Source organism: Blennius ocellaris, assembly GCF_963422515.1.
Source record: "Blennius ocellaris genome assembly, chromosome: 12".
NCBI lineage: Eukaryota > Metazoa > Chordata > Actinopteri > Blenniiformes > Blenniidae > Blennius > Blennius ocellaris.
In genome coordinates, this window is record NC_137661.1 from 21967770 (window position 1) to 21983000 (window position 15231).

The following is a 15231-nucleotide window of genomic DNA, read 5'->3' on the forward strand; positions in this document are numbered from 1 at the left end:
CAACATTTTAATAATGCCAAAGTAAAAATGTATTCTTTTAAATTATTAAAAATAGTTTGAATAGACATAAGGCTTTAGTCTGGTAACCTATAGTAACATTATATTGTGAAACATTATCTAACTCCAGAGAGTAAAACATGTTAAATATATATTCTCATGTTAAATCTTGCATTTTAACTTAGTTCGCATGTCTGAATTTCATCCAAAGTATTCATTTCTACTCAAAGATTTAGTACAAAATCCTTACGTTCTCACAAAATAACAACGTTACCCTCTCGATAGTGCAACTCGATCAAGATTCCCTCTCAAAGGTTGTAAGGATTATAAATTACAGCCTACTCCTCACTTTAAAATGTTGTCACAGTATAATGTGAAATGTAGACATTTAATTAATTCAGAGTGAATGTTGATAAATGTGGAGTCTATAGAAAAGTGGGCATGTGTTTCGAGGGCGGGGGTGACAGATTTTGAACGTCAACGCAGAAGATTCATCGTTCATCCACAGCGACAGTCGTCGTTGTCTGTGCTGTCATGTGATTGTGGTTTTACCCTCAAGATCTCCTTGTCTGTCATGCTGTCTGCAGGAACAGAAGAACTCAAAGCAAACAGAAAGCAACTTCTGTTTTTTTTTTCCAACAGAGTCATCAAGCTCGTATGGATCAGACCTTTGGATGTAGAGTGTGCACAGTGCTGAGGTCCACGCTCTGCTTTCTTCCCCTGACTGTGAGGTGATCCGATTAAATTTGCATTGGAAGTAAACATATAATCAGAGCCTGCAGGTTGATGATGGACTGGAATTGGGATGCATGAGATACTGAAAAGGTCTTGGAAAGGCAAATATTGTGTTGTTCTGTTACATATAAAAGCAACTCCTACTTATTTATCAAAACACAGCACTCAAAATGCTGTCATCAACCCAAGGGAGTTTTATGAAATTTTATAAATGGAGGGGTTAATGTCACACAGAGACTCAGGTACATGTCGTCTATGGTTCTGTAAAGTTACTATCCAAAAAGCACAAAAGTGTGGACAGAGCACTAGCAGCTGAGACAGACAGTCAAACTGTGACAGTGTACAACTGAATAAGGCCTTTCTATCATGTGGCCTGGGGAAGGAATGGCCCCAAACTGAAAAATCACTGTCCACCGCCAGGATGCCGCCCACAATATACTGCAAGCCGTGAGCATTGAGTTTTATTTCAATCTGTTTTTAAATCAGAGTCTGAAAGGAGGTGGCATAAACATAACCTCACAACAGCAGTTCAAAATCTGTGCAGCAGAATCATTCCCCCAAAGCAAGGTCAACGAGATGGCTGTGCACGAAACACAAAGAGGAAGCAAAACAGAAGTGGATCATCGCGTGGATGGGGATTGAAGGAAAACAGCATCATGAGCATTTTTAGAGAAAATGACGACGTAGAACAACTGGGAATCTGGGACCCCACTGAAGATGCAACTGAACTCACTGGCCTAGGATGTTTGAAGGCTCATGCTTTTTTTTTTTTTTAAGTTTGTGAGAGTGGATGAGTCAGAGTTTGGCTTCAAGCTGATGTTTTGACAAATCAAAGATCAGAAAAGAGTCCTTGGCCTTTCTGAGAGAATATTTCAGGAGCTGCACAAATGGGAAGGAAAAAAAAAGGTGGACAAAACAAGGTTATTTTTAGTTCCGTTTTTCAGAGCGAAATACAAAACATCAGCTGAAAGTCCTGACTGTGTGTGAAGGAGTTGAATTGATTGTCGTGGGAGCTTGTCTGTGTAGTAGAATCTAAAGCAGTGTCATCATTCGCTTTACGTCAATAACTAAGAAATGATGCATAAAAGAAGATTTGATGCAAAGGTGGCTGCTTCTAAATATGTGCAAAATTTTCCAAATAAAAGATCTGAAACTTAACAGATAATTCTAGAGGACCCAGATAGTCAGCTCATTATGACTGACCTCCGGTGCTTTACCTGACTTGTTCTTCCAGGTTTTGCTCTGAGCACCATAAAGCCTCCCACTCCTAATCTGCACTCTGCATTATGATGAAAGACTTCAGACGCCCATAATTCTGCTCCAAACTAACTCGCCCCCGTACACAAATTCAACAAGTGTTTGACTTCTCACAGGGAGTAGCCACTTCCAACAACACTCCTGCAGGAAGTTCCTGCCTCCCGCATCCAGCCAATTAAAACACAGTATTTCACAGCGAAGGTTCCATTAAGGAAGTCCCACGTTCCCCTCAGCACTCTCGTCTCCTTTCACGACAGACTCTGTTTTTTCCTGCCTGTCAATGCCAGGAACCCATTAAGGAGCAGTGTTGGGGATATATGGCATAGTCAAACAATGTAGGGATGGACCCCAGCCATTGTTCCTCACTGTTGCTCCTTGAAATGTTCTTTTAAATCTGCCAGGGATGAAGCGTAGGAACAAGCTTTAAGTTTTACGTGAAGACGAGTCTGTTTCTGCATGGCCACCCTTATCCTAAAGAGGCTTTACTGTCTCATCAGTTAAATGTTCAAGCATGGGGCAGTTAAATGCAAAATACAATACAAATGATAAGGTTTAGATGTTTAAGTAGTTTTGAGAGTCTTTTGCCAACCGTGTAATAATATTCTCCATCTTAGTGTTTCCTTTTTATGTCGTCATAATAGTCCATATAAGCAACGGCAATGCAATTATAACAATGTAAGGGGGAAAAAATAGAATACCCGACATCCTTTTTTTCCCAGCTTGAAACCAAAGAACAAGGAAAAGTCTTACAGTATTGTTCCTCTGATCGCCACCGCCCCCCTCAGTGATGAACTCCAGCCCACCTCCTCTGACCCTTGGCCAGCTGAACTCCCCCACTCACGGAAATTTCATAAAAACATTCATGCCATTGTTGAGCTCTAGAACAATGCAAATCCAATCAGCTCTTCAAAAGCCAAACTGTATCACACTGTCACAGACTTAAAAAAAAAAAAAAACGACATTTGGCTAAAGTTTAAACACCTAACATGTCTCACATGTCAGTACAGTCATCAGAAAGTGGTGAGAACTGAGGAACATCCATATATCACAGAATGAAACTAAAAGCTTGATCTTTTAAAAGCCGACACTCACAGCACACACAGAAAACGGTGCTGCTGACTGGTGAGGTGAACCAAAGCAAAACATGAATGTTTGGTGAATCATCAACTTTGTGCTGACACTGAATCTGTGACAAAAATACCCCAGTCATCAAAAAAAATGCACCTTGCAATGCCTTCTTAAGCGGTGCATCAAAGATGTGTTGTCTATTGTGTCAGCTTATTTAAGCTGTGTGAAATCGGCTGAACTGAACCTGAAAAAAAGTATTTTTGTATTCCAGATTAAACAACTTTGAATCAGCAGGCATAAAAAAATATATTAGAACCTGTCAAGCATTTGTAATTGGGAACCTGAATATCAAAGCAGAAAATATACAGTTTCTATGAACCAGAACTGATGATGCACGTATTAAATAAACAAGTAGGTACAGTGATAACTGACCCTCAGTTTTACAACACCAAGCTTTTTTCATAAGCAGGGTTAATATATTTTTTGGATATTAGGAGGTAGAAAGGTATATGAATATCAATTAAGTTTTTCACAGAAGAAAAGTACTGCCAATCTGAAGCCATCAGACAGTTTCTGATCAAGACTGTTTTTAAATTGTCAAACTAGGGACCATGCGTTTTTTTGTTGTTGTTTTTTTGTTAGAGGTAGAGTATTTCTGGTCAACAAGCTGAATTCCAATAATCTTAGTTCTGATGTTATTTGATAAAATATGAAGAAAATCATGTGATTTAAAAAAAAAATCATATCAGATTTTCTTTAGAACAGGTGATTTATCAGGGTAGGTGGGCTACATGGCAACACTTACTACACGTCACTTCTATACTCTCTTCCCTCATCATGTTCAATTCCCTAGGCACCTCAATAAGTTCTGTAGTTGTCGATTATAATGCACATCCACTTTTTGACAAACTTCACATTGCATGTGACTAAGGTTTCTAAACACCTTGTATCCTTTTTTCAATCTCAACATATGTTATATAAAGTCAACTTTAGCCTTTTTTTTCTTTCTTGTAACCAGTGTTCAAGCCTTTGAGCACTTCTCTGCATGTGATGGAGTTATTGTGACTGGGGTCTTATGTCTCCAATCAAACAATAATTCAGGTGATATCAATTACTTGGTCAAAAGAACCAAAACAGAAGAAATCAGCTCAGAGATAAAAGTGAGCTATGTGCAGATCCAAGCCAGCTGACATTCCTGTAAAATACTAAACGTGCTTCTGGGGCAAATAAGGAAATCTGCCTACCTTGGCAACGACTTCAGTGCCTGCTGGCTTCTTTCCAGAAGTGGGCTGATTCAGTCAGAGCCACAACAAACCCAACCAACGTCTGGGGCTGAAGTGCTGATGTCTACAAACTTCTCAATTTGTCAAAGTAAATAATTCACTTTCGTGCCGCAAACACCCTTTTTTCTTTTTCTTTTTTTAAATTTGCTCATTCAAATTTAGTGTTCTTTTTTTTTTTTTTTTGGATGAATCAAGATAAGTAATCTACTTCCCACAGGAAGCCATGTGAGACCCAGAGTGGGACTAAATATCTGCAAAGTGCCATACTGTTTATGAGGTTTTGGGATTGGGAAGTGCTGTGAGCACAAAGAAATACACATCTGGCCCACTGTGAACTTTCCCTTCTGCCGACGCTGATAGGAAGGAATACCTCCAGTTTCAGGACGCCGGCGTGGTGAGAGGGCAAGAGAGAGAGAGAGAGTGAGAGAGAGAGCTGTGAAAGTGAGGCATATCTGAGGTATAGTGTGTCAACAGAGAATGAGATTAGTAGAGCTGTCCCTTGGCGTTCACTCAGCTGGTGGTGGTGGTGGTGGTGTGTGTGTGTGTGTGTGTGTGTGTGCGGGTTCTGACTCCCGGCCCATATGTACTGTATCTGTGTGTATTCTCAGCAAGGGGCTTTTTTGGCTTCTTTGACTGACACAGACAGAGAGTTTAGGGAGTCCCTCGTCCTCCCGCAACAAAGCTCAGAAGCCTTAAAGCGCCTCAGAACAGACTGTGGCACTTATTCAATGAAAGTGCATCTTTTTTTTTTGTTTTTCTCAATTTTTTTCCCCATAGCTGGGAATACCGAAGAGATAAAACAAAAACAAAAACAAAAATCAAACGTTGTGCCACCGTGGATATCTTACACTTGCAAGCTGACGCACTCTCCCTAATGTTTTTACCTTCGCCAACGAAACTTGGGGGAGAAGGTTATGTTTTTGTTTGCGTGTATTATTTATTTATTTATTCATTTATTCTCAAGTATGTATTTTACCAAGTTTTCACAAAAACTATTAACCCGAATTGCATGAACGGCTCAGGTGTGATTTGTCATCATCCAATGACCAATCCAATAGATTTTTGGATGCGAAGTGGTCTTGGGGAGGTAAGATATCTAGCTCCCCGCCCTACCTTCTCCACTCTCAGCCAATCACACTCCACCTCACTCCAACAAGTGACACATAGGAATGGGAACCAACAAGAATAGCGTGATTTAACTGAACCATTGCAAGGTGGCGTTGTTGAAGGTATGCACTCTACCGAGTGCCCGTGTTTGTTGCACTGTATTTGCAATTGAATTGTTTGATTCTGCAAAAAAAAAAAAGAAAAAACCAACACCGTGTTTCCATCAACGATCAACTGGGTGCAGATTTGTACAGGAACACACTCGTGCTGTGTGGGCCAACAGAGGCATTTACAGGTTCAGCGAAGCCGTAGGAAAAGTCAGTGGATGTGACAGCCTGGTGGATATGAAGCACATGGGGGCGCTGGGCGCTCAGCCAGTCGAGACGGAGGACAAACTGGCATGGACTGGCACAGGCCAGCTTCGCACACATTCAGCATGAACATAGCTGGTCATCTGAGCTCGACACACGCCAGACACACACAGACACACACACAATGTTTGTGAGAGCGAGTCGTGTCGTGTGCCATGTGGTTTGTTATGATTGTGCTGACAGCCATCTTTGGAATAATAAACTAGAATAATTATTGTCGTGACTGTCACACACACACACACACACACACACACACACACACACAAACTCAGGAGACATGACAGGAGGACTGAGGGGGGGGGGGGGGGGGGGGGGTTGAAGGATTGCATGTTTAGTTTTCACAGGCTTTTGGCTTTTCTCTGTGCAGTCGCAGCCACAATAAGATGCTCACTGGAGTGGCTGCCAGTTCTGGGTGGGCTCGAGGAGTGTGCTTGTGTGTGTTTGTGTGTGTCTGCTTCAGTGCCTCAATACCCTTTCCATCAGATTTCTATACAGTTTCACCCAAAGGCTTCAGCCCTAATGGTCGGGTTTCCACTACAGGGCCAAACTGGGCTGATTTACTATTTATGCACTTTAGTTTACCCATGAAAACAATGTCAGTTTTTATTTCTTCTTCTGTGTTTTCTTTGAACAGTGGTGCTCAGGGCAATAGGCAAATGTCAACCAGGATGTACTTTAGATTCTGAGTGTACAGATGGGCATCACCTCTTTATTTTCTCCGAAAAGCTGAACTATCTGGAATATGAGCACTATCATGTCACTACAAGGACATTTCCAATGAGGATCTTACTGAACGAGAACCGCCTGTCTCCAACGTAATGACTCACAACTCAGAATTACCTGTTCTTTCTCCGAAAAAAAAATAGATCATAACATTTTCGTTGATTACAACATATTAAGTCTTAAAACAGTAGGGATGCTAGTTTCTATTGAGGACAAGTAGAAAGGTGAAGCATCGTAACATTCAACCTATATGAAAAACTATAAAGGGGCTACATAGAAGAATAAATTAAATAATCAAAACCATTAAACACTTCCGTACAAACAACTCAGACCATTTTCTTTTTCAGCAAATCTGTTTTATATTTTATCAAATAACTACATTTATGAGAACTATTTGCACTGACAAGATTTATTATGCCAAAATTCGTTTTTTTTCTCTGCTATGTGTGTTTTTTACAATGTTCACCATCGTAGTTCAACATGTTTCTACAACCCATTAGGACTCGTCCACGAAAGTCTGCACAAACTTTAAGGCCTTATGAGATATAAGCAGTCCGAGGAAATAAGTTTGAGCAACAAAGCTTAAGGGAGTTAAATGAAACACTAAAAATCTGATCTCAGAATATGAATTTCACCAAGGTAAAGCTGTGCTATTAGACTTTTGCTTCAAATGTGCTTTTTGCTCGAAGATATTAGTCATCCGATTGCAGGTCAGGTACTTGCCCTGGGAACACCGGAGATCAGTTTGAAATAAGGTTATTACTTTCTGCTGCTCGCACACCTCACACTATGCAGTTTTACCAAATTTAGCATTTGACATCAAGAGATCAGAAATCCCTCTCTGTGTTGGGAGTTGCGATCGCAGAAACTCTAGAGATTGCGGTGGGATAACCTAACCTAGTTTTGCTTGTGTTCCTTTCCTGAAAAGTTGACATTTCACAGATACGTGGTTTCAGCAGACAGTGTTAATTTGCAAATCGCACATCACGGCATCGTTACACTGAGAGTCCCCGACAGCCACCAGCGTGTCAGCTGGTATGACTCACCTCTCTGCACCTCCCAGGAAATCGCCCTGACACACACACACACACACACACACACTCACACACACACACTAACACACAGAACGAGGGACGAACGCGCCAATGCGGGTCACCTGCATCACAGAGGACCATGTGCGTGTATGTGCGAAAAACAATTTGCCCTTTAACCTGGCCGTCAAAGGGGTTCTTACTTGCATTAACGCAGGTGGTGAGACAGACACACACACAATGGAGCAGCACATTATGAAACTGCCACGCGAAATGGTAACTTTCTGCCCTTTTCTGTGTTGTGCAGCTAACCAAGCATGGGCAATTCTCTGTGGCAGGCAAGCAAAGCAGTGACTAACTGTGCACACAGGCAGAGAGAGAGAGATAGAGAGAGAGAGAGAGAGAGAGAGAGAGAGACAGAGAGACAGAGAGAGAGAGAGAGAGAGAGAGAGACAAAGGGATGGAGGCTGAATGCATGCCGAAGCAACCAAGCAGAAGTTGCATGTACGATCTCTACAAATAATAGCAACCGTCCACTTTCCCTTCTTCTCGCCATCCCCTGTCTGTTTGGCGAGCTTCCGACACCGTAACCGTGTGCATATGTGCACATGTCGGGCTCCAGCTGAAAGACATTAGTCAGGCCAGCAGGGGATTTTTACTGAAACCTGGCCTTAGTAATGAAACGCTTCAGACGAACAAATCAACTTGTGCAGGGAGTCGCAGAAGACAGTCAGATGGACAGGAGGAGAGAGAGAGAGGGGGGGGGGGGGGGGGGGGGGGGATAGGAAGATTTCTTCTTATGTTTACATCTTTGTGCATATGTGCACAGATATGTGTGTGCATGAAAGGATTGCAGGATCAGATTACCACATAGATACTGAAGATCCCGAAGCTCATTGCAAATATAATCTACAAAGAGAAGGTTGACATCTATATCCTGCTGGAGTAGTTCAATATCTTTGGGTGATAATCTTTTCATTATGGAGTCCAGCATTTAAGTATTACCAGGACATGTCACTGGAAAATCCTGGATCTTCTTTGAATGACCACAGAAATAGTAGCTCATAGGAGGAACAAGAAATGAGATGTTGGAACAACAGAGGGCACATGGACTGAGTCCAAAGAGAATATACCTTCAGAGAAAAGTCTGAGACAGCAGGGACAGAAGAATTTGATAGAAATAAAACTCTGGAAAATACAAATTAAGAAAAGAGGCATATTTAAAGAAAATCAGTTGAAAGAAAAGAGATAATTTAACACAACTAAACCCAAGAACCATTCTAAATGAACGCTTAAGTCTAGGGCTAATAAACACAAAAGGGTGCGAACCACGTCTATTTTCTCCTTACCTCTGCAGCTGTTATCCCTTGAGACAAAAAAGTGGGGCGGAAACCTGACTTTCACCCGTGCCGCTGCAGAACCCCACTTTCTGCACCTCCCTCAGGTAACATGCATAGATATCTCTATCAATCAGGCAAACTCTTCAGTCTACCCAGATAGCACGCCGTCTGCCTACATGCGTTTGTGTAAATATATCCTAGACGGTGGTGAGTAGTGGTGAGTGAAAGGAGAGTGCTACGCTAGAGGGCAGACAGGCTGGCTGAAACAGGAGAGCCGGGGAGAGGAGAGAGCAGACTGAGTAGGATGGAGGAGTTACAGCTTCCTAACATCAGAGCGGCCGGGCTGGATACACCCACCTCCTTCAGCACGCATCGAATGGGAGTCACTCAGATGCTCTCAAGTATGCAAAATGAGAACGGGGGGGGGGAGTGGAGATCTGCTCCGATACATGCCCGTATGCATGCAAGGTTGTGCACACAAGCATATACGCTCATGAAGGATCTCATTAACTAACTCAGACTCACACATGAAACGCTTCTCGCAGCTTGAGCAAGAGCTTGTGCGAAATGTCTGCCGGGAGAAATGAGTGAAGCAGCTGATGTGACGGCGAGGCAATCACAGTCTCCTTGCATAAAATATGCGATAATCAGTTGAAATTTGGTGCTTCGTGGCACATATCCACGAGGTTACTGTGCTGTGAGAACGAGCTGAGATAATCGCACGTTTCATCATGCTGGAGGTCTGGACACCCAAAGAGGCCCTGAGCATCCTCCAAATGATTCCAGAGAGGTGAAAAGCCAAAGTGCGATTGGTTGGTTTTCAGCTTTATTTTGGAGAAATCTGAAGATGTTTTGCTGTCGCATCTGCAAGTAATCAGAATCACTGAAAAGCCAACGTTGCAGGATTACTTTCACAAGCATTTGGGAAACTTTGCGCCCAGTAATGACTGGACAGTAAGAATCTATATCTGTCAAGGTGTGGATTATAGATTAGTATATGAATGCTGGGATTATCCTGCAGAAATGGAAAATTACTGCAAGCACAAGGGTACGGAGGCTTTGCCGCTGACGAGTGAACTCATAGTAGATTTCAGGACGTGCTTCTCATTCTTTCATTCTCGCAGTACAACGTTGCCTGTCGCTCAACATGTCTTCATTTTCTTTTCAGTGGACCCCCTCACCCCCACCCCCCTCTCCCCTGCTCCTGGGAGAAAAGTCTGCTGGAGGCTGCTGGATGGGGGGTGAGGGACGGGGGTGATGCGCGGGGTGAAGGGTGGGTGTATCGTGTCATAGGCTTCAAGCTGCTACAGCCACCCACCTCTACCACCCTGGCCATAAGAGCTCTGTGCCTCCTGGGACAAAGCCCGCCTTGATAAAGGCCAAGTCCACAGCTCAGTGCATAGAAAGGTCCCCATTACTCGCACAGGGTAGGGGTTAAATTCCAGCTGCACAGGCCAGTAGGTGGCAATATCCCTGAAGTGGTTACATTCATAGTTGGTGCAGGGTTTTTGTTTTTTGTTTTGCCCTAAACAGAGACTGTTTATTCTATTCTTGAATTATTGGGTGTTACAAACATCCCCGTAGCTACAGGAAAACACATCAAGACAGAGCGTATTTTCACCTTTTTCATTTCTCAGATCTGTCTAGTTCATAATATTTACCCCCGATGCATCCAATGTTTCATCCAGATGCCGGCCAAAAAAAACAAGGCTGGATGTGGTTTTAGGTGAGTAGTAAATAGGACATGAGTGGCTGGCTCTGCCCTCCTGAGAAGAATGATGTTATCAGGACATGATGAGGGAAGTCAAACACAGTAATCCTCCTTCATAATGCATCTCTCTGGTTAGGATTTAGATGGGATGTGAGAGTGAGAAAGACAGAGAGAGAGAGGGAGAGAGAGAGAGCATATCTCACACCAGCCACTCTTATTAAATGTGGATAAATCACAAGCCGGTTGTTTCATCTGTAATGAAATCTCTTTCATTAAGCAACACCATAAATGTGATTTGGGATCAACTGGACCCACTTTAAATGAGACACGGGCTTCTGGGACGCAGTCAGTGTTCCAGTCCCCACATAGCTGGAGATGGGAGAGATAACCTATTATTCTGAGGTACATCAGACTGAGCATGGCGCTGGTGTTTTGCATGCAGTGGCTCCGTCGTCATCTACAGTCCCGTCGGAAGTCTTCGCACCGAGAAACTACTCATGTAACACCATCGCCACTGCAGCAGCAAGCCATAAAGCCTGAGTGCTTTTGGGGAAGCTGAGGCACATCAGGAGCTGCTGGCCATCGATACATCTTTTGCTGCTGACCAAGCAAGCAGCCGCTCTGCAGCTGCAGCAGCGGATCGTCCAAAAGAAACACCGTCGTATTCACAAATGCCAACACTGTTGTTTTGTTGTTGTTGTTTTTTTTGCATGCAGGGATGAAACTACACACCTGTCATTTCACAGTTCTGCGTTGCTTTCAAGTGCAGCCACCCTCCCCTTACCGTTTGAAAAGAAAAAAAAAAGAAAAAGAAAATATAAGACGCACGCCAGCAACAACACTCAGTAGCCTCATTATTAAAACCTGCAACTGATGCAAATAAGCCGAGAATCGGAATTAAAGACGCGGCTGTGTTGCAGGACACTCCTGCGCAGTCACAATTTGAAGCACTGAGAAGAAGAAAAACGGAGTGTCTTACCGATGAAATCGTGGATGTGTCGCCCGCTGACTGGAGGAGTGGATGCTCCGGTGAAGGTGGGAATGATGCTGCTTGGACGGCTCCACACTGAGTTTTCCCGGACAATGTCGCCGCCTGTCGGTAGAAATGGGACATTGCATTGAAACTCAACCTGAAAAGATAAGAAGCAGCAGTCTCCTCAACGTGAAGCCCCACAGTTTACACGTCGTCCCACTAAATGTATGCGCGCATGAGTTTCAGGGGCGTTAAACGGGATTTTGTAGGCGGAGGGCTGAAGCAGACATACCAAGTTTTGAGAGAGGAATTCTTGCCATTGTGGGGGGTTATTTTACATTAATTGGGGTAATTCACTAGAGGTACAAATAATAAAAAAAAAAAAACTATTTTAAGATGTACCAACCTCTTTTAAGAGGTACCAATTGTCACTGATTATATTACATAGAGATAATAAGAAACTACCCCATCACAAAATTTTTGAAAAGGAAAAACACTAATAGTACGAAATTGTATGAAAGTCAATTATTCAGACATGACATCCAAATTCCAGGTAAAATGAAAACAATAGGATGGAATGTTATAGTTTATAGATTGTAATTGTTGTCCGGGTGTGTATGTCAGTCCTCGTTAGTATAGTGGACAGTATCTCCGCCTGTCACGCGGAAGACCGGGGTTCGATTCCCCGACGGGGAGACACATTTTTTTTCTCCAAGATTTCAACAAACGTATGGTACTATATTATTGTTGCATACAAAAAACTAAATTTTAAATAAAACAGCTCCATAATTAAACAGTGTTTTGCCATTTATAAGCATGTCAGCACTCTTAATGGTTAAGGTGAGTGGGAGCTGAACAGTCGCTGACAGGAAGTGGGGTCAAGTGTCTGAATAAATAAACTGTTAATCATACAAAAACGATGACAACACAAGTCCCTTCAGTATAAATCGTCTTTTTGTTCTACACAAACACAAAAGCTGACTTATAGAGTCTCGTTGTGCACCACGAGGTGGCGCTCCATGTGACGTGGCAGCTGGGTTTTCACTGTTCTTCCAGGTTCACTCACTGCGGTTGTTTCTCCAGTTGACCACTAGGGCGCGGTAGAGGCACGCTTCCTGTCACGCTCTTTTGAGTGTAAAGCTGCCCACATTGAGCAGCCTTTAAAGATATTCATTTTTCAAAATAAAGCTACATCCAAATGGGAAACTCCGAGCTAGAGAATGATTAATCGCGTTCTTTGAAAAACAATTAAAAAAAAAGAAAAGAAAAGAATGTGGTATGTATTCTTGCTTTGCGTGACGAATTGTTAGAGTATCACAAAAGAAAAAGAAAGCACTTGCACAGGATTTCTTCTGTGTTTTCAAAAATATGGTAAGACTTCATATCATTAACGTCATACACAAAGTAAAATAGTAAAAGGCCGATATAGGCGTTCACTTTGGATGAGTGTGCAAATTGTCTTGGACAGATCTCAAATATAAATATTTTTGCAAGTGAAAGTAAAAAAAAAATGTCATAACAGTAATGAAATTACTGGGCCACAAATTGCAAATATTATATTAATAAATTATGATTTATATGTGTGTAATGAGCCCAGATCTTTTTTTAAACAATTGCAAAAATGAGTAATTTCTTGGTTTAGATATTTCAAATACTCTCATCACACATTCTGGCTTTGGTATGTGTGTGTATTATGTCAATCCATCCATCTTCTGTCTATTATCCTGTGCATGGTTGCGGGGGCTGGGACAGCATACAGCCTGGACAATTATCCAGTCCATCACAAGTCAAACAAAGAGACAGACAACCAATCACACTCACATTCACACCTATCCGGACAATATAACTTCACGACTTGACCTCAAATACATGTTTTTGGACCGTGGGAGAAAACTGGAGGAAACTGCACGTACACAATGTGACTTTAACATCCACAGCATTTATTTGTGCTCGACTGGGAGCAAATTTGGTATTCAGGGTTTTATTCAACAACACTTTGACATATAAATAGGACGAGATGGAGGATTCAACTGTCTCACTTTGTAAACTGAAAACTATCAGTATTGATATCATGCTCATCTTTCTGCCCATCACTCCGCATTAAATGACTGCAACTTACCATATAAAGCACATTTAAACAGATGAAGCATTGTCAATGTACTAAAAGGTGACTTTAGGTTATTTCACTTTTTTTTCTCCCTTTTTCAGTGACCGAGTCCTTTATATACTGAAACGTTTCAGAAGCAAAAATGTATTACCTATCTAACCTAATTCTCCTGAAAAAAACATACATATGTTGTGTGTAAAATTACTTTTCACACCCAGCCCGACAAACGGCGCATCTCCACAATGCGCTTTAGTGCAATACGATATGATTCAACATGATGCAAAGAAATTATACCAAAAATTGAATTAGAAAATAAGAAGCTGCAAGTCAGTAATGTACTGGAGGTGGTGGATTTATTCTTAGGATTCTATTATTAGGATTTCATTAGGATTTCTTTATTCCAATCCTCTTATGTGTATGATACGTGCAGTAGTCTTATAATTTACACACATTTTCAATACCTGTTTAGAAGGACTTAAACACAAACCCCCCCAAAAAACATCAAGATATCAACAAAGATGAAAAAAAAAATTAAAGCTGATTTAAAGAATAAATTACGGTACTCTTGGCCAGTTTGACTTTCAATGTCTTTTTGGTTTCTACCTGAAATGTTTACATCAAACATTGTCTGTACCCCTTTTTACCCTTAAAGGAGTTTCCGGCTGGATTGTGAGGACGACCCGGGCTCAGTTTTACACAATCACGTCAAGTGGAAGCTGTAAACTCAGGTTGCGTTCTGGGAGTCCGTTTCCATGACAACGGTGCCGCGAGCCTCTGCAGTCCCCAGTGGCGTCAGCTCCTCCGGTCGTCAGGCTGGTCCCGGGTCAGAAGTCTGACGTGTGTCCACACGCACCACAGCTCAGCGGTCAGAGCCAGCAGGCGGCCGGCGGCCAGCAGCAGGGTCCCTGCGCTCTGCAGCCACCACGTCACGGCGCCGTCACGACACACGTAGAGCCAGACGGGGAGACCGTGCAGCCCGCCGACCACCCACAGTCCCACCGGGGTCCTGAACCCGTCGGCCATGATGGTCTGAATGAGCCTCGGACTGCTGCTGAAGCTGCTCTTCCACTGCTCGCCCCCCACGCTGTGGTTACACGCGAACACGCACCACTCCACCGCACACACCAGCCAGCCCCACTCGGACACCAGGCTCCACAGCATGCCTCTGCCCAGGTTGTCCACGACGACGTCCAGCCATGCTCCAAACCGCGAGGTCTGCTGCAGCCTCCTGGCCAGCCAGCCGTCCACCCCGTCCAGGAGGGTGGAGAGCAGGTAGAGGGAGAGGAACACGGAGGGAGTGTGGCGCACCGTCCAGGCGCAGAACACCAGGCAGATCCTCAAATACCCGACTATGTTCGGCCAGAACAACAGAACTTTGGGCGCCATGTCGACTCAGGTGAGACTGCCTCAGTGGAGGAGGAGCCACACACACCCACACATGGCGCTTCCACTGGGTGCTGTCACTTTAAAAACGACTCTCATCTTCCTGACTGTAAACGGACGCACTGACGTGACGACGTCGCCCGCG

General features: G+C 43.1%; 2 protein-coding genes across 2 annotated transcripts in view; both read right to left on the reverse strand.

Annotated features, from left to right (window-relative positions):
- Positions 1-9109, reverse strand: part of kank4 (KN motif and ankyrin repeat domains 4) — a 77586-nt gene extending 68477 nt beyond the window's left edge. Inside the window, exon 1 of the mRNA XM_080506257.1 lies at positions 8922-9109. The gene's annotated coding sequence lies outside the window, so the exon portion shown is untranslated. The remainder of the gene's footprint in view (positions 1-8921) is intronic.
- A 4526-nt stretch (positions 9110-13635) lies between these two features.
- Positions 13636-15089, reverse strand: LOC308137554 (uncharacterized protein; the record flags this gene model as incomplete). Its single annotated transcript, XM_080506306.1, has 1 exon — positions 13636-15089. The coding sequence occupies one exon, from the start codon at positions 15087-15089 to the stop codon at positions 14496-14498; it is 594 nt and encodes a 197-aa protein (XP_080362432.1). The 3' UTR covers positions 13636-14495.
- Between the last annotated feature and the right edge of the window lie 142 nt (positions 15090-15231).